Source organism: Phyllobates terribilis, unplaced genomic scaffold, assembly GCF_046119375.1.
Source record: "Phyllobates terribilis strain yellow unplaced genomic scaffold, ASM4611937v1 Scaffold_2__4_contigs__length_985480577, whole genome shotgun sequence".
NCBI classification, from domain to species: Eukaryota; Metazoa; Chordata; class Amphibia; order Anura; family Dendrobatidae; genus Phyllobates; species Phyllobates terribilis.
Window position 1 is genome coordinate 437,930,841 of NW_027362762.1, and position 24,570 is coordinate 437,955,410.

The 24,570-nt window shown below is 47.2% G+C and overlaps 1 protein-coding gene across 1 annotated transcript in view; it reads right to left on the reverse strand.

The window, feature by feature from the left end:
- Positions 1 to 24,570, reverse strand: part of LOC141214196 (ras GTPase-activating protein 4-like) — a 274,525-nt gene that overhangs the window by 113,229 nt on the left and 136,726 nt on the right. The window contains exons 2-3 of the mRNA XM_073665419.1: positions 17,233 to 17,289; positions 1,872 to 1,985 (exon numbers count right to left, since the gene is read on the reverse strand). Coding sequence (XP_073521520.1) covers positions 1,872 to 1,985; positions 17,233 to 17,289 — 171 coding nt within the window. The remainder of the gene's footprint in view (positions 1 to 1,871; positions 1,986 to 17,232; positions 17,290 to 24,570) is intronic.

Consider the following 24,570-nt stretch of genomic DNA (forward strand, 5'->3'; position numbering starts at 1 on the left):
TTCACAAAAAAACATAATGATATTTCAAGCACTTGTGCATGTAAATCATAAAAATCCGAAAACTGATCGGTGACTTTCTGTGTAGACTGTACACAGGCAGAATGCTGCCAATCAGTGGTGAGGGCAGGGTTACACAGAGCTCAGCATTCAGAGGGTATGTGCACACACGTTGTGTTTTCCTGCAGATTTTTATGTCAATTTTCAGCTGCGTCTGGCAGTATCGGAAAAGTGTATGAGAAACCAGAATTCACTGTTCCCACATGTTGCTTTTTGTTTGCTGCGGATTTTCAGTGATTAGAAAAATGCTGAAAGAAGTGACATGTCACTTCTTTCAGCGTTTTTTCACCCATAGGAAGTAATGGAGGGGATGAAAAACACTAGAAAAAGTAGGCAAAAACGCACCAAAAAAAGCACCTGCGTATTTGCAGCGTTTTTGGGCCAGAAATGACAGAGACAACATTTTTTTTCCCTGTAGTCACTAAACTTTATTAGCATGAATCTGAGACAGAATTCAACAAAAAAAACACAGGAAAAAACGCAACTAAAAACGCAGTTAAACCTGCGTTTTTGACGTAGCTAATCTCCTGCCAGAGAAAAGTTATCAGCAGATTTCGTGCAGATTTTGGTGCAGAAAAAACACAACATGCGTCCACATTTTCTGCTGCAGAGAAAACAGTGATTTTATCAAAATGACAGCAAGCATCCCGGCAAGTGATACATTGCTGCAATGAGGGTCTATGCCTCTACAACATGCCGTTTGCAGATGGGGTAGCAAAGACCTTGCAACAGATCCCCCTAAAATATTATCTACGATTAACAGCGGTTTATAAAAATATTTCTGCCGATGGATAACCTCTTTAACATTGGTACTATATAAAGCAGAAAAAATAGGATGTTGCACCACATTCACACAGTGAATAATTGGTCAGTATCTCAAATAGAACAGAAGGTTTATGGAACAAATATGGACCAGGTTCACAACAAGCATTTTCCGATGCAATTTCCCAGCAGATCCATGACAAAATTTGCTGTGGATTTGCAGCAGACTTTGCCCTATGCATTGCAAACAGACGGTGCGAATGCACAACAAAATCATGGCAGAATTGACTTGATGAAAGTCAGAAAATGCAACATGCCCTTAAAGGGAATCAGTCACAAGTTTTTTACTATGTAATCTGAGAGCACCATAATGTAGGAGTAGAAACCCTGATTACAGCGATTTGTCACTTACTAGGCTGTGTTTTGCTTTTTCAATACATTCAGTGTTTTATCAGCAGGAGATTATCACTACAGCGCAACTGGTGCATCCTAGTCTAACCATGCCCCCGCACTGATTAGCAGCTCTCTGTCACTATAAATGTAGGCAGAAGCGCGTGGTGTGGGCAAGATATACACAGCTCAACATCTGAGCTCTGCTAGATCTGCAGCAGAGAAATCATAACTGCTGCACCCAGTAAACTAAGTGATATATCACTGGAATCAGGGTTTCTGTTCCTACCTCATGCTGCTCTCAGATTACATTGCAATAACCTGGTGATAGAGTCTCTTTCATTTTAAATAGATTTTAGTTTTTATTAAAGGAAACAAACAATGAAAATTTGTAGCAATTCTACAACCTGTAAATTCATACTTATATTTTTTATACACTACTATAAAATATAGATACAAAATACTGATTAAATCTTCACTGTGTAAAAGAAGCCTATGAGTGTAAGAGCATAGTTTTATTTTATTAGGGTACTTTAGCTAGTTGGTTTTTAATAGCGTGGGAAAATGACTTTACGAAGACACAATCTATTTATAGATTATCCAATATTTATTTTACAATGAATGCTGAAAAATATGATTTTCTTCCATAATTCATGCATTACCTAAGTGCATCTTCATCCATAACGTAGAAGGATACTGAATGGAAATTAGGTGGTAAGTGGACCTTGTATTCTTCTCCCCAAAACGGTGTAAGGGTTTTCCAAACAGTTGCTGTCCTAAGGAAAAACAAATTGTGTGCTTAGAATAATCTGCAAAAGTAAGTCACTAGAATGTGCTTTATCATGAAAAATAAGAGGATTATATTTCTCATTTATATATATTTCATATATTTGCCCATGCTGTGGCATGGCTGTATATAGCACAAGCGATTAGACTTCAAGTCTTCTGAGGGGACTAACAAGAGCAGTGCAAAGTAAAAATAAACTTTTAAAAAATATGAAAAAAAACCCATAAAAGTTCCAATCACCCCATTTTTGACCTATTAAAAATAAAGATATTACATTTTATAAAAAAAGTACGCATGTGGTATTGCTCAGAAAAGTCGAATCTACAAAATATGAAAATAATTAACCCGATTCGTAAACGCCGTAAATAAAAATAACAAAAACGTCAAAATGAATCTTTTTTGGTTGCTGCAATTGCACATAATAAAATGCTGTAACAAGTGATGAAAATGTCACATCTATCCCAAAGCGTATCGATAAAAACGTTGTCTCATCCCGGAAAAAATAAGCCCTCACATAGCTCCATCGACTGAAAAATAAAAAGTTACAGGTCTCGGGAAATGGAGACAAAACATGAAATATATATTTACAGTGGGTATGGAAAGTATTCAGACCCCTTTAAATTTTTCACTCTTTGTTTCTTTGAAGCCATTTGGTAAATTCTAAAAAATTCATTTTTTCTCATTAAAGTACACTTTGCACCCCATCTGCACTGAAAAAAAACAGAAATGCAGAAATTTTTGAAAATTTATTAAAAAAGAAAAACTGAAATATCACATGGTCATAAGTATTCAGACCCTTTGCTCAGTATTGAGTAGAAGCACCCTTTGAGCTAGTACAGCCATGAGTCTTCTTGGGAATGATGCAACAAGTTTTTCACACCTGGATTTGGGGATGCTCTGCCATTCTTCCTTGCAGATCCTCTCCAGTTCCATCAGATTGGATGGTGAATGTTGGTGGACAGCCATTTTCAGGTCTGTCCAGAGATGATCAATTGAGTTCAGGTCAGGGATCTGGCTGGGCCAGTCAAGAATGGTCACAGAGTTGTTCTGAAGCCACTCCTTTGTTATTTTAGCTGTGTGCTTAGGGTCATTGTATTGTTGGAAGGTGAACCTTCAGCCAAGTCTGAGGTTCAGAGCACTCTGGAAGAGGTTTTTATCCAGGATATCTCTGTACTTGGCCGCATTCATGTTTCCTTCAATTGCAACCAGTCGTCCTGTCCCTGCAGCTGAAAAACACCGCTATAGCATGATGCTGCCACCACCATGTTTCACTGTTGGGATTGTATTGGGCAGGTGATGAGCAGTGTCTGGTTTTCTCCACACATACCGCTTAGAATTATCACCAAAAAGTTCTATCTTCGTCTCATCAGACCAGAGAATCTTATTTCTCATAGTCTGGGAACCTTCATATGTTTTTGAGCAAACTTTATGCGGACTTTGATATGTCTTGCACTGAGGAGAGGCTTCCGTCAGGCCACCGACTGGTGGAGGGATGCAGTGATAGTTGACTTTGTGGAACTTTCTCCCATCTCCCTACTGCATCTCTGGAGCTCAGCCACAGTGATCTTGGGGTTCTTCTTTACCTCTCTCACCAAGGCTCTTCTCCCACGATTGCTCAGTTTGGCTGGACGGCCAGGTCTAGGAAGACTTCTGGTGGTCCCAAACTTCTTCCATTTAAGGATTATGGAGGCCACTGTGCTCTTAGGAACCTTGAGTAATGCAGAAATTCTTTTGTAACCTTGGCCAGATCTGTGCCTTGTCACAATTCTGTCTCTGAACTCCTTGGGCAGTTCCTTTGAGCTCATGATTCTCATTTGCTCTGACATGCACTTGGGCTGTGAGGTCTTATATAGACAGGTGTGTGCCTTTCCAAATCAAGTCCTATCAGTTTAATTAAACACAGCTGGACTCCAATGAAGGAGAACCATCTCAAGGAGGATCACAAGGAAATGGATAGCATGTGACTTAAATCTGAGTGTCTGAGCAAAGGGTCTGAATACTTACGTCCATGTGATATTTCAGTTTTTCTTTTTTAATAAATTTGCAAAAATTTCTACATTTCTTTTTTTTTCAGTCAAGAAGGGGTGCAGAGTGCACTTTAATGAGAAAACAAGAACTTTTTAGAATTTACCAAATGGCTGCAGTGAAACAAAGAGTGAAAAATTTAAAGGGGTCTGAATACTTTCCATACCCACTGTATTTGCAAACTTCTGATTTTTTTTTCACCATTAAAATAATAAAAAAAATCTGGACATGTTTGGTATCACTGTAATCGTACTGATGAGCAGAATCATTTTACAAGGCTATTTTCACCACAAAATGTACACCTTAAAAACAATTCCCCCCAAAAAAGTCAAAATTGCATTTATTTTTCACAATTTATTCCACTTGGAATTTTTTTTTCAGTTTTCCAGTATACTACGTGGTAAAATGAATGATGTCATTCAAAAGTACAACTTGTCCCACAAAAAACAAGCCTTCGTTTATGTGGACAGAAAAATAAAACAGTTATGGCTCTGGGAAGAAGGGGAGGAAAATACAAAAACGCAAAAATGGAAATTGGCCCCATCGTGAAGGAGTTAAAACATTTTTTCGTCTTCTTGGGGGACTGGAATCTGAGATCATTTGATATGCTTATACTATATACTGCCATTCCACAGTATTTCAGTATGTAGTTAAAGTCTTCCAGTCGGTCTATGTGATGATGTGAGATGCACACTGTAAGGATTCAGAAGACTGCACTAGAGGGACTGCAGACTTTTATCAGAAGACTGGACAACCCCTTTAATGGAGGCAGCACATCAGCCACAAGTTCACAGTTTCAATCAGGTATGCTTTTGTGACAAATACTCCCATAAGTTGTGTCATGGCAGGGATTTTAGTCAGCTGAACTCTCAACCATCACAAGCAGGTTTCAGTCAGTTGAGGTTCCTTGATAATACAGGAGTGGATGCTAACAGAAACCGCTGTGTAAGGAAAGTATATGGGCCCTTTGTAGTCCAATAGCTCATTATAATGCTCCCATTATGCGTCTGTGACAGAAACTGCTTGCTGCTTCGGAAGTGGAAGTAGGACCCTTTATCTCCTGCGGCCCTGTGCAGCTGCAGTGGGGTAAACAATCATCTTATGTCACTACAAGAGTGTTAAAGGGAATCTGTCACCCCCTGGGAGATATCAGACATCTACTATGGCCTATAGTATAGAGGTCTTCTATACAGGGTATAGAAAAGTAAATCTATACTTACCTGTATGGCCCACAGTAGAGGTTTGATGAGAGAAAAGCGCTTTAATCAGTTCTATTTTGTACAGGCTTGGCGTCCTGGGGACGCCAAGTAATCTCCACCTATGTGCTTATTATTCCCCCAAATCCCCACCTATATGCTTAATTATCATATTCCCCCACTCTGTGCTTCCTTGCTTCCCAGGCATGTGACTCGCCCCCTGGGCCGTGGGGCACCCGGAACCGGGCTTCAGTGCAATGTTGGGGGTAGTAGTGGCAACCCGATCCCGTGGCTCAGGGTGGTCAGACCAAATGGCGGCAGTCTATTTATCAGTGTTTTTGGAAGTCCGACTATGCCACCCGTGGATTGCGGTCAGGGAGGACCGCCGCTGCAAGGCAGACCGCTGAGGCTGATGTCGTGTGCAGCTGAGATAGTATAACTCCCCACGGGAAGAGTGTGGCCTCAGGGCAGTGTAGGTGGATGCTGGGGGTGATGGTGCAGGCGCAGCATAAATCACACAGAGTCAGTGATGCAGTCCAGGGTCTTTTACTTACAATTGTTATCCGAGTCACTTCTGCATCGAATGACTGCCCAAGCCGTGCTGCGTCCACCAGGTGAGGAGCTCGGTCAACCCCCAGGCAATTCAGGAGTATGGCACAGGACCCCCTTCTGTCCTTTCTCTGGCCTCTCGTGCCCCACCAGTAACCACACTTCTGTCCAGCTGCCTCGGGCCTTCTCTTGGTGAAACCTGTCGCCGGTTTCCCTGACCCTATGTGGTGCCTTCCTAGTGGGTGTAGCAGGGGGTCGCACCAATAGATGATCACGACCTCCGGTCTTTGGCTAAGGGATAATTTACCTCCACCAACTTGGGAATCCGGTACCCTTATTCTGCCTGACCCTTCACCCGTTATCTCGTGGGTTCTTAGGGTCCCTTCTGCCTTCTTGTTTCTGGAGCCTTTCTACTCCTCTTTCTCTCCACCTTTCTTCCTTCCTTCTCCTTCTCCTCTTCTCCTTTCAGGCTCCGGCCTTCACCCTAGGCCTGCCTCGTGGAGCTGAGCTCAGGCTGAGCCACAGCTCCCTGTCAGCCCTCTCTGGCTGAACTCCTTCTCTCTCTCAACTCACTCCTCTCCTAAGATGGCCCCCACCTTTTATCTGTTTCTCTGTGTCAGAGCTCAGGTGACCTGCAACCAATGAGCTCCTTCCTATGCTCCAGAAACCGTCCCCCTTCTGCTCCTACATCACAGGGTTCTCTCCCCCCCTCCCCACTCCAGCCAGGGACATGGTCAGTTGTGCCTGCATATATATAAATGGGAGCACTGTCGAGCTGTCCCCCGGAAATGGGGTGAGTGTGTGTATGCAGCTATCTGAGCCCTGGTCCACACTCCATCCTTACCTGGGAGTGGAATATCACACCTCTGGTTGAGGTGCAATACCCCTGTAGCAACCGAACCCTCGGGGCGCTACATTCCCCCCTGGTAAACCACAGCACGTCCTCGGGCTGGAACAGAGCAAAAGACAATTCAAAAACATGCAAGACATGCAAAACTTTCTCAAAACTTTTTACATTAGAAAACGGCCGACATTATGCAACTCCCTTTATGGGAAACACTTTCTCTTTTCCAACACTTTTCTTTACTAGACATTATAAGGCATTTTTAATATTACCGGAACTTCTTTTACCAACAACATTTTCACTATTATGTAACTCTTTTAGCAGCATATAAAACTTTTCAGGTAAAACATTTTTATTTTTTTTTCAGTAAATTCTCTTCTTCACTGGCCACTGTGCAACTTGCGACCAGGTGTCCATTTTTTCAATAAGGTGCAAAACTTCAGCAAACTTTCAAACATGAGGGACTCGCTCGTAAACCCTCAACGTAGGCCCTGGGGTGGCTGCAGGGCGCAGCCTATCCAGCTGCTGGACCTCGTCTTCTGCCACCTCTAACGGGTTTTTGTTCTGAGGTCAGTTGTTGTGGTAGTCTCCTATAAAACCAGTAGGGGGCACTTTAAGAAGTGCAATTATGTACAAGATTGACCGCTCCCAGTCCTCGGCCGGATAGTTCATTACTTTGGCTGCTCCCAGTCCTCAGCCGGTTTTAACTGACCCGATACCGGGTAACTCTCTGCAACAGTTCCTTCACCCTAACGGGCAACTATGTACATTGGTACGCTGCCACTCCTCAGTAGCAGTGTCCTCCCTGCGCACCTTCTTCCTCCTCATCATATTCTTCAGTCCCGTCCGGGTCCTCTGGATAACCGGGTTCGGTGAGCTGGCTGTACAGGTCAGTCCCAAGGGGTGGTGGCTTCGGGACCGGGGGCGCACGCGGTTGGGAGGCGCCTGGGGAGATCAGGCCTTGCGACCGGGCCTCGAGAGGGCCGCTGTTGATGACGCCCGGGATCGGCGGCTCCACCAGGGAGCCCGGGAGCAGGCTGATGCTGGCAGCGTCCGGGACAGGGAGACTCCTCTTACCTGCTCCCGCGACCGCTCCTGTGTCACGCGTCTTCTCCTGGCACTGGTCGGGGCCCGCGACGGCTGGGGCACTGCCGATGCTGGGCAGCTTAGTCTGCTGCCGGTCCGCCATCTTGTCCTCCATTCCTGATGTCTTATTCCCCCCTGGTTAACCGTGGCCTACCTTCCGGCGATCCTCTTCTGTAGGCCGCGGCTCCGCTGGCGATGGTCTGCGTTGAGGACCTGGCGTCGCGTGCTGCTGACGTCAGCGCTCGCTGGGCTCCTTCCAGGACCTTGTGTGGCATCAGCGAGTGGGGCGGGGCTTCGGACTTCGCGCGTTTTTGATGCCCACGCCCCTCTTCTTCCCGCGCGGCGTCCCGAAGATGGCGTCCGATGGTGGGAAAACGGCTGAAGATGGCGGGAAACGGCTCCGAATGGCAGGAAACTTCACTCAGGTAAGTATAAAGTCTTTTTCAGGCACGCAATACCCGTTTGTGGCGGGTTGGTCACAATCCTGCCGACTACGCCAAAACCTGACTCGCCCCCTGGGCCGTGGGGCACCCAGAACCGGGCTTCAGTGCAATGTTGGGGGTAGTAGTGGCAACCCGATCCCGTGGCTCAGGGTGGTCAGACCAAATGGCGGCAGTCTATTTATCAGTGTTTTTGGATGTCCGACTACGCCACCCGTGGATTGCGGTCAGGGAGGACCGCCGCTGCAAGGCAGACCGCTGAGGCTGATGTCGTGTGCAGCTGAGATAGTATAACTCCCCACGGGAAGAGTGTAGCCTCAGGGCAGTGTAGGTGGATGCTGGGGGTGATGGTGCAGGCGCAGCATAAATCACACAGAGTCAGTGATGCAGTCCAGGGTCTTTTACTCACAGTTGTTATCCGAGTCACTTCTGCAGGGAATGACTGCCCAAGCCGTGCTGCGTCCACCAGGTGAGGAGCTCGGTCAACCCCCAGGCAATTCAGGAGTATGGCACAGGACCCCCTTCTGTCCTTTCTCTGGCCTCTCGTGCCCCACCAGTGACCACACTTCTGTCCAGCTGCCTCGGGCCTTCTCTTGGTGAAACCTGTCGCCGGTTTCCCTGACCCTATGTGGTGCTTTCCTAGTGGGTGTAGCAGGGGGTCGCACCAATAGATGATCACGACCTCCGGTCTTTGGCTACGGGATAACTTACCACCACCAACTTGGGAATCCGGTACCCTTATTCTGCCTGACCCTTCACCCGTTATCTCGTGGGTTCTTAGGGTCCCTTCTGCCTTCTTGTTTCTGGAGCCTTTCTACTCCTCTTTCTCTCCACCTTTCTTCCTTCCTTCTCCTTCTCCTCTTCTGCCTTCAGGCTCCGGCCTTCACCCTAGGCCTGCCTCGTGGAGCTGAGCTCAGGCTGAGCCACAGCTCCCTGTCAGCCCTCTGTGGCTGAACTCCTTCTCTCTCTCAACTCACTCCTCTCCTAAGATGGCCCCCACCTTTTATCTGCTTCACTGTGTCTGAGCTCAGGTGACCTGCAACCAATGAGCTCCTTCCTATGCTCAAGAAACCGTCCCCCTTCTGCTCCTACATCACAGGGTTCTCTCCCCCTCCCCACTCCAGCCAGGGACATGGTCAGTTGTGCCTGCATATATATAAATGGGAGCACCGTCGAGCTGTCCCCCGGAAATTGGGTGAGTGTGTGTATGCAGCTATCTGAGCCCTGGTCCACACTCCATCCTTACCTGGGAGTGGAATATCACACCTCTGGTTGAGGTGCAATACCCCTGTAGCAACCGAACCCTCAGGGCGCTACACATGTGCAATGCACCACTCACATAGAGCGCGCTTTGCTTCATCCCAGCCCTGTCTGTCTGTGCTCTGCGCCGCAGGTTTCTATTGCGTAGGCGCCGGGGAGTCACTGTCACTTCCCAGCGCCTGCGAAATAGAAACCTGCGGGACAGAGCACAGGCAGACGGGGCCGGGATGAAGCAAAGCGCTCTATGTGAGCACATGCCCGGCAAGAGAAGGAGAACAGTGCACAGAGCCCTGTGACGTGCAGGGGAGGGGGGGAATATGATAATTAGGCACATAGGCGGGGATTCAGGGGGAATAATAAACATATGGGCGGGGTTTCTTGGCGTCCCCTGGATGCCAAGCCTGTACAAAATAGAATGGATTAAAACACTTTTCTCTGCAATCAGACCTCTGCTATGGGCCATACAGGTATGTATAGATTTACTTTTTTGTATGTCCATAGTAGAGGTCTGATAACTACCAGGAGGTGATAGATTTCCTTTAAACGGAACTAAAACAAGTGACTAGTGGATTTCCAACAGTTAACATGCTTTGATACCACATAGGCTATGTGCACACATGTTGTGGCATTTTTCTGTTACAAATCTGCTGCAAACTTTTCTGTGGCAGGAAAACAGCTGCGTAAAAAACACGCGCAATTGCTGAGTGTTTGTTGCATATTTTTGACCACCCATTACTTCATATGGGTGAAAAAAGCAGCAAAGACGCAGCAAAAACACAGGTGCATTTTCTGCTGCAGAAACTCTGAAAGAAGTGACATGCTGTATTTTCCAAATACGCAAGCAAGGCAGAAAATACGCACCAAACAAAAAGCAACATGTGTGAACAGAGACTTCTGGTTTCTCATAGACTTTTCTGGTACTGCAAGACGCAGCTGAAAATTTGCATAAAAATCTGCTGCAAAATACGCAGCAAAACACAACGTGTGTGAACATAGCCTACAGTGGGGAAAATAAGTATTTAATACACTGCCGATTTTGCAAGTTTTCCCACCTACAAAGAATGAAGAGGTCTGTAATTTTCATCGTAGGGACACTTCACCTGTGAGAGACAGAATCTAAAAAAATCCAGGAAATCACATTGAATGATTTTTACATAAAAATAAATTAAAACTAACAGGTCTGTGAGAGCCAGAATTCATGCTGCTTGGTAGGTGATCAAATATTATTTCATGCAATAACATTCAATTTAATTATTTAACCCCTTTACCCCCGAGGGTGGTTTGCACGTTAATGACCAGGCCAATTTTTACAATTCTGACCACTGTCACTTTATGAGGTAATATCTCTGGAACGCTTCAACGGATCCCGCTGATTCTGAGATTGTTTTTTCGTGACATATTGTACTTCATGATAGTGGTAACATTTGTTCGATATGACTTGCGTTTATTTGTGAAAAAATCGGAAATTTGGCAAAAATTTAGCAATTTTCAAACTTTGAATTTTCATGCCCTTAAATCAGAGAGATATGTTACACAAAATAGTTAATAAATAGCATTTCCCACATGTCTACTTTACATCAGCACAATTTTGAAACCAAATTTTTTTTTTGTTAGGAAGCTATAAGGGTTAAAAGTTGACCAGCGATTTCTCATTTTTACAACAAAATTTACAAAACCATTTTTTTTAGGGACCACATCACATTTGAAGTGACTTTGAGGGGCCTTTATGACAGAAAATACCCAAAAGTGACACCATTCTAAAAACTGCACCCCTCAAGCTGCTCAAAACCACATTCAAGAAGTTTATTAACCCTTCAGGTGCTTCACATGAATTTTTGGAATGTGGAAGAAAAAAATGAACAGTTAACTTTTTTCACAAAAATTTTACTTTAGACCCAATTTTTTTTACTTTCGCAGGGGTAACAGGATAAAATGGACCCTAAAATTTGTTGTGAAAATTCTCCTGAGCACATCAATACCCCATATGTGTGAGGATAAACCACTGTTTGGGCGCACGGCAGGGCTCGGAAGGGAAGCGCCATTTGACTTTTTGAATGCAAAATTTGCTTGAATAATTAGCGTACGTCATGTTGCGTTTGGAGAGTTGTGGCTAAACAGTGAAAACTACCCACAGATGACACCAGTTTGGAAACTATACCCCTCAGGGAACTTATCTAGATGTGTGGTGAACACCTTGCACCCCCAGGTGCTTCACAGAAGTTTATAACATTGAGCCGTAAAAATACATTTTTTACATTTTTCCCACAAAAATTTTTCTCAGCCCCCAATTTTGCATTTTCAGAAGGGTAACAGGAGAAATTGCGCCATATCATTTGTTGTGCAATTTCTCCTAAGCCGATACCCCATATGTGGGAGGAAAACACTGTTTGGGCGCATGGCAGGGTTCGGAAGGGAAGGAGCACCATTTGACTTTTTGAATGAAACATTTGCTTGAATAATTAGCGGATGCCATGTTGAATTTGGAGAGCCCCTGATGTGCCGAAACAGTGGAACCCCCCACAAGTGACACCATTTTGGAAACTAGACCCCTCAGGGAACATATCTAGATGTGTGGTGAGCACCCTGAAGTCCCAGGTGCTTCACAGAAGTTTATAACATCGAGCCGTGAAAATAAAAAAATCAAACTTTTTCCACAAAAATTATGTTTTAGCCCCAAATTTTTTATTTTCACAACAGTAAGAGGAGAAAATGGACCCCAAAAACTTTTGTGCAATTTCTCTTGAGTACACCGATACCCCATATGTGGGAAAAATACAGTGTTTGGGCGCATGGCAAGGTTCAGAAGGGAAGGGGCACTGTGTGACTTTTTGAATGCAAAATTGGCTGGAATTGAGAGCGGACGCCATGTCGTGTTTGAAGAGCCCCTGATGCACTTAAATAGTGGAAACCCCCCCATAAGTGACCCCATTTTGGAAACTATACCCTTCAAGGATTTTATCAAGGGGTATAGTGAACATTTTGAACCCAGAGGTACGACACAGAATTTGATAACATTAGGTAATCATATTGAATAAGTTGTCATTAGTCTTGAGCGCAAGCGCTCGCTACTTGAGTTTGCATCGGGTACTAAGGCATGCACCATGTACCGCTGGTGCTCGAGTGACATGATTGAGTCCCCACCCGCATGTTTCATGGTTATTAGACACCCTGGCAGGCAATCCCAGCAAAGTTTTTTTGGCCGTGAAGCTTATGGGATGGAGATTCGAGCATGTCACTCATGCACCCGCGATACTCAGTGCATACTCGAGCACCCGATGCAAACTCAAGTAGCGAGCACTTGCGCTGAACACTAGTCGCCATATCATCATTTTTTTTTTCTTTACTTTTGAAAAAATCCCAACCCTAACACAACCCTAACCCTTGAGTTTATTTTTTATGCGGGTTTCTTGTCCGGTATAAGTTATTAGATGACTTTATTCTTCGCGTCGGTGCGATTACAGCGATGCCAGATTCAAATCGGATTTTTATGACTGACAGCTGTCACACACTAAAAGACGCTTTTTTTTTTTTTCAAAGACTAGTTTTTGCATCTCCATATTTTGAGACCTATACTTTTTCCATATTTCAGCTGACAGAGTCATGTGATGACTTGTTTTTTGCCGGACAAGTTAACGTTTTTATTGGTCCCATTTTCAGGCACGTGACATTTTTTGATCGCTTTCTATTCTGATTTTTGAGAGGCAGAATAAACAAAAACCAACAATTCAGGAATTGTTTTTTTTTTTAATGCAGTTCCACGTGTGGTAAAATTGATAAGGTAGCTTTATTTTTCGGGTCAGTACATTTATACAAATTTTCTAGATTAAATAATTTTTTTTGCATCACTTTATTCTGAGAGCTATAACTTTTTTATTTTTCGGCTGATGGAGCTGTATGGCGGCTTGTTTTTTTGCGGGACAAGATGACATTTTCAGCGGTACTATTTTTATTTACATTCATCTTTTTGATCGCTCTTTATTCCATTTTTTGTTTGGCTGTATGATGAAAAAAGCATCATTTTTTACTTTGTTTTTTATTTATTTTTTTACCGTGTTCACTAAAGGGGTTAACTAGTGGGACAGTTTTATAGGTCAGGTCGTTCCGGACACGACGATACCAAATATGTGTTTTGTTTTTTTTATAATAACCAAATACCAAATATGTGTTTTTTTTGTTTTTTTTTCAGAATAATATTTATTCATGGGTACACCATATTTTTATTTTTTGCTGGGGATTCTTTTTTTTTCTTTTTTTTTTATATTTAAATTTTTTTTTTCACTTTCTGACACTTTTTTAACTTTTACACCTTGTCCCACTATGGGACTTTCACTTTTTGCAGTCTGATCACCTGTATAGCATAGAGATGCAGCAGTACCCCTGTGCTATACAGCCTGTCTGAACTGCACAGTCAGAAGTTACTTTGATCGTGCACTGCGCATGATCAAAGTAACTTTCTGCTGTCTGGTGACCTGGATGTCGTCATGACGACATCGGGTTACAATGACAACCACCGGAACCCGGCAGAGACAGCGCGGGACGACGGAGAAGAGGTAAGTAACGGCGCTTACCTCCCCTTGCTCCCGGAATGCTGCAATCGACTTTGACTGTGACAATCAGCTGACACCCGGCGGCGATCGTGCCTGCACAGCCTGTGTGTGGGCGCAATCGCCAGGGCGTATTATTACATATCTGGTCCAATAGGCCCAAGGCAGAGATACATATTAATACGCCCCATGTCAGAAAGGGGTTAAAATCATACAATGTGATTTTCTGGATTTTCTTTTTAGATTCTATCTCTCACAGTTTGTAGTGTACCTTCCATACAAATTACAAACCTCTCCATTCTTTGTAGGTGGGAAAACTTCAAAATCTGCAGTATATCAAATACTTTTTTCCCTCACTGTATGTAATCACTCAGATAATCAGCTGTGACATCACAAGTAGTTATAGTCAGGTAAGCTACTGTGACAATGACAAAAATCATAATCTGCACCTCCCAAGAGTGAAATACCTCCATACATGTGACAGAAATGCAAGACAAGCAAACACAAAAAGCAGCCTTGGAGCGTTAGGAAATACACAAACATTGAATATATGGATTATTTTGAAATATTTCGCTTCTAGATTATCTATTAAAAAAGAGTGAATAAATTGGTATTACCCTGGCCCAGTAGCTATGTCAGTATTTCACGGCAGTCTCCTAATTGCCAGCATGTGTGGCTCCTCTTCTGGTTAGTCGGCCTGGCGCGAAGCTGTAGGCGCATCACAATGCAAAGATGACATTGCGTCAGCCCAGGCAATCAAAAGAGGAGCCACAGATGTTGGCAGGTGTGTGTGTGTCGGGGGCTACCCTTCAGTGGCCACAGAATACTGACCAGTGTCCTGTGAATCGATTCGCTCATCTATATTAACTATAACTGTACATATTTAGATCAAAATTTGTGAGCCCATTGGCACAGACAAGGTGACTTCATGGGAGGCTACACTGAACAGACTGAACTCTCCTGTGCCTAGGCCCAAAAAATGAACTCAGGACATAAATGTTCAGGGCTGATGGGCACACACAATTTGATTAAAATAGGTGTTAGGAGCCACACATTTAAATTTACTGTAAATGTAGCAGTAATACAATTTAAGTGAATTAATGCATATTCAATATTTGTGCACATCTTCACACGCACAGAGTGGAGCTGCATTTTTTGTACTTCTTTGCACAGCTGCGTTTTAGTGACGTATATAGTATAATATTACAGCTCGTTTAAGTCAGGTGGACCTACCATAAGTATCACAAACCTTTTTTTTTTTTGCATGTACCCTCTGTAGTTAGTGACTGCTCCTGGACTATTACAATCAGTGGAGTTACGTTATTTAATGACTCGCCCCCTGGGCCGCGTGGGGAACCCGGAACCGGGCCTTTGGTGGGATGCTGGGGGTTGTAGTCACCGTGGCGATGACCCGGTCCCGTGGCTCATGGTGGTCAAACCAGTGGCAGTCTATTGATATGGTTTTCATTATTTTCAAATGTCCGACTACGCCACCCGTGGATTGCGGTCAGGATGAACCGCCGCTGCAGGGCAGACCGCTGGGGCTGATGTTGGTGAGCAGCACAGGGATGGTATAACTCCCCACGGGAAGAGTGTAGCCCCAGGGCAGTGTAGGTGAATGATGGAGGTGATGGTGCGGGGGATTAATGACTCAGAGTTTCTGTAATGCAGTCCAGGGTCTTTACTCACAGTTCGTTATTCCACATTACTCCGGCCGGCTGTAACTTCCCGCGTCGCACCATGTTCACCAGGTGAGGGGGCTCGGCCAACTCCCAGATGATTTTGGAGTGCTTCGCAGGACCCCCTTCATGTGTCCTTCCTCTGGCCTGTCATACCCCACCAGTGACCACGCTTCTGTCCGGCTGCCTCGGGCCTTCTCTGGGTAAACTTCGGCACCAGTTTCCCTGACCCTATGTGGTGCCTTCCTAGCGGGTGTAGCAAGGGGCTGTACCATATAAAATGTCACAGCCTCCGGTTTCTAGTTGAGGGTAGTTCCCCGCCTCCACTAGTTTCGGGGACCGGTCTCCCCCTTGGCCTGACCCCACTACTCAGGTAGATGCGGGCGTATGGTGGCTACCAGCCGGTCCACACCCCTGGGGTCCCTTCTTTCCTCAGTGTTCCTGGAGCCTCCTCCGCTCTTCTTCATCTCTTCTCCCCTACTCTCTCTCCCTCCTTTCAGTGCTGACTGGGTCTCACAGGCTAGACCCGAGTCCGGAGCAGAGCTCCACAGAGTCCTGCTCTGTCACATCCTCTCTCTGACTCCACTGAACCGACTTCTCCTTGAACTAAGATGGTGCCCACCTTTTGTACCTCTCTCTAGGTGTACCCAGGAACTGTTTCCTCCCTGCTCCTGCACTACCGGGTTCCCCTTTTACTAGGTGTTCCCACCCCCCACTCCAGCCAGGGACAGGGACTGTCGTGCTCTACTTGGAGCATATCGGTCGCCCTGACCCCCGGACATGTGGTGTAATGCATGCAGGTGTCGGGGTCCTGGTCCACACTCCATCCTTACCTGAGAGTGAGATATCGCACGTCTGGAAGAGATGCAATACCTCTGTAGCAACCGAACCCCCAGGGTGCTACATTAACTCTGCAATGACTACTTTTCTTGCAGTGGTCACCTAGATTTCTGGGTTGTCATTGTTTGAAACGTTAACCATAGTGTCCAGTAAATTGGCAATATTGGTGCCCTAGTCCTTGGAATCTGGTGGTGTTACTTGGCAGCAAGCATTTCTTTTATGGGAATACACTTACTGCATGATCTGAACAGCTGTGTCCTAGGTAGCCATATTCCCCGACTATCCTTTTTCCTAGCCTTGGGCTACCGATTGGATGCTGTCTACACATTAGACATTTTACGATCTCCTCATTAATCCCATAGTTTCTACAACATTCTGACACAGCAACAAGACTGTCACAATATCATGTATGAAATCCTCTGTGATTCAGGCAAGCAGAATGAAGAGCATTGTGACATTTCTAGGTTCCTTTTCTATTTTTGTCAGCTGGGGGATTAAAACATCTATATATAACTTTCTTGTTATGTTCCTAATAGGACTCATATAAACGGTGTCTTGTTTTATTAATCCCAAGTGGACACAAGCGGGGGAGTTGGAAGCACTTGTTATACTATGAACAATATACTATTATAGCAAAAGCCAAATGTTAGAATTGCATGGCAGCCATTTACATTGTCTGGAACATTTGGCAAATGTCAAATATGAAGTCTCTTTAGATAAGAGCGAAAAGGCAGAAATGCATATGGAAAAGGAGAAAATAAAAAGGGTTTTACCGGATAATTGTCTCATCGTCAATCTTCACAATGCAGTATGGATCACTGCTGCCTGTTCTAGAAACAGAAAATCGGATAGTCATAAACTGTAACTGAAGAAAAAAGTCCATCTGTATTAGTAGAATTCACAACTTTCAATTGACTAATCACAATTAAAGGGGTTGTCCAAGTAGTGGACATGTTAAAATAGAAACACCAATACTCACCTCCCGTGCCGACGCCGATAAAGCAATGTCAGCACTCATGTTCCCGGGGTTCACATAAGGTTGTGATGTCACACAAGCCCTGTACCCAATCAGCGCCGGCTTCACTGTCTCCGCCTTCAGAAGTATTGAACATTAACAGTATGTCATGGCTACGACTGCTCTCTGACTTCCTCTTGATGTTTGATTTGTTTAAAGGTCCCCTCGTGATGACAGCGCTGATTGGGATCAGATGTCATAACAACCTCACGTGAGCCCCAGGAACACGAGTGCCGACACTACTGGAACAGCGATGCCACGGTAGGTGAATATAAGTGTTTTTATTTTAATGGGGCCAAACATGAGGAATGAGAAGGGGTTGTCCTAGTAGTTGACATCCCTTTTAATAGTACACTTTAAATGGGTTGTCCAGTCTTAAGTCACAAGTCTGCAGTCACTTTATGTCTCTGGGGCCAGCATCGGGAGCGGACGGTCATGTGACCACAAGTATGTGGTATGCATAATCCCGGTCACATTTCAACAAGATGGGCGCAGCCTCACTCAATGCAACTGAACAAGGCCAGAAACAGTCTAGTGGGAACGTGACCGGGAGTATGCAAATCACATAGTTGAGGTCACATGACCGCCTGTGCACAGAGCCGGCAGTGGAAAAACTTCACAGCGCGCAGTGTGCGTGATGTGAGGATTTACAAGTCGGCAATCACATAGAGTGACTGCAGTCTTGTAGCTTAAGGCCAGATAACCCCTTTAAGAATGAAATTGGTTCGGAATAAGAAACAGTGTAATTGATTAGAGAAATTGATCTATAACTCATCTGCAATTGCTGTAGGGCAGCTCATAAGTCTTTATCGCTTAGCCTTCTTATTACTGGCAAAAATAATTGGACATTAGAACTCTGTATCCAGGATAATCTAAACTAATACACAGTCCTAGTTAGACGAGAAATAGTTAACTAAATATACTGTATGTTAAAAAACAATCTTAAATTTGGTTCCATTAAACTACAGGATTATTCCAAAGTGTGTCTGGGTTTCCACAAGCTGTATATGGATAACAGCAGTAATGGAAAGGGATTGACGGTGCAATTATTGCCACGAGCCTCAGGATTACTTTTTGTATTACTCAGGTCTGACTATGTGGAAGTGATACACATAAGCAGAGTTGTTATTGGTCCGCATACTCACAACTCTGGCCCAAGATAAACAGGTCCTAGAGCAATCAACTTGCATCCAATGGTATCATCTTAAAGAGATTGTCCAATAGTTTGAGAAAGAGATCTACAGTCTGTCCTAGTAAACAGAAAAACATACAAACACCCAGTACTTTCACCTCTTCAATTCCAGAAGCCTGAGCACATATATTTTGTTGATGCCTGGTAGTCTTTGCTTACAGGTAGCCAACAATGATATGCTCAATTGGCATAAGACTGTTGCTGCTTATCAATGGCCTCCATGGTCACATTCCATATTTACTGATTGGCAGCAGTGGTCATGTGCACATCACAGCTTGCAGCCTGTAATCAAAAACCAGAAGTTATGCTAAAACAAGTGGAGCTTCTTTTTTTCTCAAACTATTGATATCCCCTTTAAGAGTCCTATATAGAACATAAAAATAATAAATGGTGAACTATTAATTGATGATAAAGCAGCACTCTGCAGCGCTAAGTATGCGAACATGAAATATATGAAATTTGAATAGCATTACTGCTCTAGAAAATAAAAATAAATGAGAAATCTTAGCGCATATGTAACACCTGCACATGGAACCATCAGGGCAGCTACCAGTATACTGGAACTTACAGACAGTAAGAAGAGCTTTGCAGCTGCTGTTAAACAGGGACCTACAGAAATTAACTGTTTTTCCCCTGAGCTGCAGTGGACTACAATTCCCAGGGACCCTTGTTTCAGTCAGATGACACAGCCTGGAAGGATAGAAGGAGAGAGAGTGGATTGGATGAGGAGGGACTTGGGGGAGGGAGCTTTGCAGGAAGTGAAAGTTCAGAGGAAAAAGAGCGTGGCAGCTTGCTGTGAGAGACGGAGCAGTGTGGATCTGCATTCCTCTACGCTGCAGAGTGTGGCGGCCCCCTCTGAGATACCCGCGCTGCTGGAGAGAGCGCGGTCCTGTCACCCTCTGAAGCAAGTTACATCAAGGACTCAGAGAGTTCTGCCGGCACTCCCACCGTATAAAGGCCTGAATCCTGCCGCCCCCAGCTGGTGTCCAGAGAACCATCCGACTGTTTGAGACACACAGTGAGTGCCCTTCTGAGACTTGTGGTTCTACCAGCGCTATTTACAGTGAGTACACTACAACCCAGACTATTGACATTAATATTCATCTAAGTGCACCAACGGTTCTAATTTGCGCGCCACCATCCGCGGCAACTGGGCCCCAATGTTTGGACTGAGTTAATACAAAAAGGGAAAACCTGCTACGTTATATTTGCAGGGTCGGAGTAGAAGTAGATTGTGATGTGTATATGACTTTTATAGAGCACCGTTACTTGTATTGTATGTTATTCCTTTACACCCACCTCAATTCTGCTGCATAGTAATAAACCTGTTAAACGGTTTTACTCCTGTTCCCTGTGTGTGTACTGAGCTGTGGCAGGGGCTTCCCGAATCAGCCCCTGGCAGAAGATAACCATCCTTCTGCAGTCCCAGTGTAGCACCCTGAGGATTCGGCTGCTACAGGGGTATTGCACCTCAACCCAGAGGTGTGATATTCCACTCCCGGGTAAGGAAGGAGTGTGGAACTGAGCTCAGATAGACTGCATGCACTACATACATCCCATTCCAGAGGAGCAGGCCGACGGCACTCCCACTTAGAAATGTGCAGGTGCGACCGAGCCTGTTCCTGGCTGGAGTGGGAGGGGGGAGGAACATCCCATGTAGTGTAGGGGCAGATAGGGGGAGCAGTCTGGGTAGTGGTAGGAGCTCATTGGGTGCTGGTCACCTGAGCTCACACATAGAGGGATATATAAGGAGGGCACCAACTTAGATCAGGGTCAGACGCAGAGGAGCCTGTCAGTCAGCTGCAGAGAACAAGTCTGCTGCAGAGGAAGTCAGCCTGCAGCAAGGGAGCAGAGCAGACCTGAGCCTGAAGAGAGAGAGAGTGGAGTGCAGAAAGACCCAGAGGGGGGACAAAGAAGGGACCCAAGAACCCAAATAAGAACACCGGGTGAGGAGTCAGCAGAAGGGTACCGGAACCCAAGCTGGTGGGGGTAAAGACATTCCCCAGCCAGAGACCGGAGACCGTGGGCAGTGTCTGTCACGGTCACCCACTACATTCACCCTGAAGGCACACCACATGGAGGGTCAGGGAACCTGAGGCCAAAGGTTGCCCAACAGAAGGCCCGAGGGAGCTGGATTTAGGTGAATCACTGGTGGGGACGGCTGAAGAAAGGACAGAGGGAGAGCTCAGGGCCACGCTCCGGACTTGTTTGGGGGTTGGCCGGATCCAGGACCTGGTGGACGCAGCACGGCTCGGGTGGTCACTTGGAGCTAGAGTGACCAGGAACATCTGCAGTAAGTAAAGACCCTTGACTGCACAACCCGAGTCTGTCATCATTACCGGCTGCACCGCACCACCACAACCCCCATCCTCTGCGCCTGTCCCCTCTGAGGCTATACCCCTCCCGTTGGGGGTTATCCCACCAAGCTGCGCATCCACCATCAGCCTCAGCGGACCCTGCTGCAGCGGCGGCCACAGTGACCGCATCACAACGGGTGGCGTAGTCGACACAACGAACTTTAATAACATCAGTAAAGACTGCCACATAACCCTGAGCTTGACGCCCTGGGCACGGGACCGGGTCACAGCCGCTCGGAGACTACAACCCCCCATCTGATCCGGTGCCGGGTATTCCCCTCAAAAAGGAATATGTCCCAGGGGGCGCGTCAACTTTGGCGTAGTCGGCAGGATTACGTGCCCGCAACACCCGGGTACTGCGTGCCTGAAGAAAAGTGCAAGTTTACCTCAGAAAGAAGACTCCTGCCGGTTCCGGAGGGTCCACGCCATCGGACTCCATCACCAGTCGTTTCCCGCCGATTGTCCGCCATTTCCAGCTTGTTCCCGCCATCTGCAGAGTTTCCCGCCACTGGGCGACGCTTCCCGCCAAAACCGCAGATTTCCCGCCTTGGAAGAGCAGCGGACGCCATTATGGGCGTGCCAAAGGAGGGCAAGAGGCCACCTCCCATCGTGGGCCAGGACAGAAAATGGCGCCAAAAGTGGAAACCGCCCCCACCAACAGAGACTGTGATGCTGGAGGTGTCTGTCAGCGTGAAAGAACTACCCCTGGAGCTGACAGTCACCGAGTTGCCCCGGGACCGCCCTCGGAGGGGGAGGAGACGAAAGAGAAGAGCAAAGATGGGTGTCGCTTGGAGCAGTCTAGAACGAGCGCACCCGGAGGCAAGGTGTCCAGAGCGAGAGCACCCGGAGTCGAGGAGAGGAAGAGTAGACCCGGGAATGAAGCGGCAGCAGAGCAGCACCGGCCCGCTGGCCAGGAGCCTGCAAAAGGAAGAAGGAGGAGAGCAGAGCAGCACCGGCCCGCTGGCCAGGAGCCTGCCGGAAGCAGAGCAGAGCAGCACCGACCCGATGGTCAGGAGCCTGCTGGAGTCAACAACCCCGCTAGGCTTAGCGGAGATCCTGGCGCAGCTTCCCCGAGATCGGGAGTGCGCGCGGAGTGCCCTGGAGGGCCTCGCGGGAAGGATGGCCCGAGTGCAGAGGGAGATCCTGGCGGAGTGGGGCCGGGAGATGGCCCAGCAAGCTGGAATCCGTCCACGGAACCCGCTCCCTTGGAAGAAGACACCGACTACCTCTGCGGATGACGCGGGAGGACCCAAGGCCGGAGACGGCGCAGAAGAGGGAGCGAGACGTATGGCAGCAGGTAAGGGGGACGCCTATACCCCATACCGGAAGACCACCCACCTGCCCCAGCTCCCCGTCGCAGAGCCCGAAAGTCCCCCTGCCGTACCCGAGACCGCCATGACACCGCCACCGACTAGGCCCCGACCGGAAGCCGCCGACGCGACCCCAGTGACGTCACGCGTCGTGACCCGGAGCGTGGCGCAGGAAGAAGAGCCTCCGGCCTGGTCACAGGGCCTAGCGTTTCCGGGCGCCGCATCCAAAGCAGAGCCATCTACCTCCGCGGAGCCTCCGGCCTGGTCGCAAGGCCAGGTAACCCAGGGCGCCGCCGTCCTAACGGTGCCCTTCACCTTCCAGGTGCCCCAGGCCTGGCCGCAAGGCCTGGGCAACCCGGGCGCCATCACCACCGCGCCCGCGCCCGCAATACCAAGGGTGCCACACCTGGGGGAGGACCTCTTCGGCCAGCTCACATGGCCGGACGGGCGGCCCTTCATCTGGCCCGAAGGGTACCCTGAGCTAGAGCGGCAGCAAAGACTAGGGCCCTTGTGTGAGCCCCTGATCCCGGCTCCAAAGCCCGTGACTCGGGTCTCGCCTCCACTCGAGGAAGCCCAGTTCGTGTGGGACCCCACGGGAGAAGATTTGATGGGGTTCACCGGAGAGACTCGGGCAGCTGCAGCAGAGCGTACCGAGTGTTGCCGTCAACAGCTGGCAGAGTTCAAGAGAGAGCGGGAGGAGAGGCGGGCCAGAGAGCAATGGGCCCAGACCCGCAGCGCGGAGCAAAAGAGTCGGACCAGAAGGGACCCCCGTGCAGCAGATCGTCCCCGTACCATCGGGACGGTAATAAAGTTTAATGCGCAGCATGGGTGGGGCTTCATAAAGGACCGGAACACCATGGGTGACGTCTTCGTTACCCGACGGGATGTCGAGTCTCACCTGCCAGAGGGTCACAAAGGCCGTGACCTCTACGTCGGTGACGAGGTAACGTTCACCCGGCACAAGTGTGCCAAGGGACCTTACGCCCTCTACGTGCATCGCCTGACAGAGGAGGAGTTGCGGTGTAGGGAGGAGGAGCCAGAAGACCCGGACGGGTTCAAGGCTAGAAGGTACTATGACTGAAATAGTACAAAGGACTGTATATAGTTACCTGTTGGGGTACACAAGTAACCGTGGCTGCTTTACAGTTTAGTCCCCGTTGGGACCAGTGAACAGTTTAATCTGTGTGTCCCCTACCCAAACCAGGCTGAGGACTGTGAGCAGCCATCCCATTCCCTTTACTTGGCCGGGGACTGAGAACGGCCAAAACTTCCCTGTACATAGTTGCGCTTCCTAAGGCGCCCCCTACTGGTTTTATGAGAAACTGCTTTTCAAAAGACTGTCGCACTTTACCTGGTCACGAGTTGCACGGTGACCAGAGGAGGAAGAAAGAAAGAGACGACGAGAATGTTATAATGATGTCTATATGAAAAAGTTATATATATATAATATTTTATATGTTTTATATGTTTATAAAAATTTGTATGTTTTGGTGTTTTTGTCTTTGCAGCCCGAGGACGTGCTGTGGTTTACCAGGGGGGAATGTAGCACCCTGAGGATTCGGCTGCTACAGGGGTATTGCACCTCAACCCAGAGGTGTGATATTCCACTCCCGGGTAAGGAAGGAGTGTGGAACTGAGCTCAGATAGACTGCATGCACTACATACATCCCATTCCAGAGGAGCAGGCCGACGGCACTCCCACTTAGAAATGTGCAGGTGCGACCGAGCCTGTTCCTGGCTGGAGTGGGAGGGGGGAGGAACATCCCATGTAGTGTAGGGGCAGATAGGGGGAGCAGTCTGGGTAGTGGTAGGAGCTCATTGGGTGCTGGTCACCTGAGCTCACACATAGAGGGATATATAAGGAGGGCACCAACTTAGATCAGGGTCAGACGCAGAGGAGCCTGTCAGTCAGCTGCAGAGAACAAGTCTGCTGCAGAGGAAGTCAGCCTGCAGCAAGGGAGCAGAGCAGACCTGAGCCTGAAGAGAGAGAGAGTGGAGTGCAGAAAGACCCAGAGGGGGGACAAAGAAGGGACCCAAGAACCCAAATAAGAACACCGGGTGAGGAGTCAGCAGAAGGGTACCGGAACCCAAGCTGGTGGGGGTAAAGACATTCCCCAGCCAGAGACCGGAGACCGTGGGCAGTGTCTGTCACGGTCACCCACTACATTCACCCTGAAGGCACACCACATGGAGGGTCAGGGAACCTGAGGCCAAAGGTTGCCCAACAGAAGGCCCGA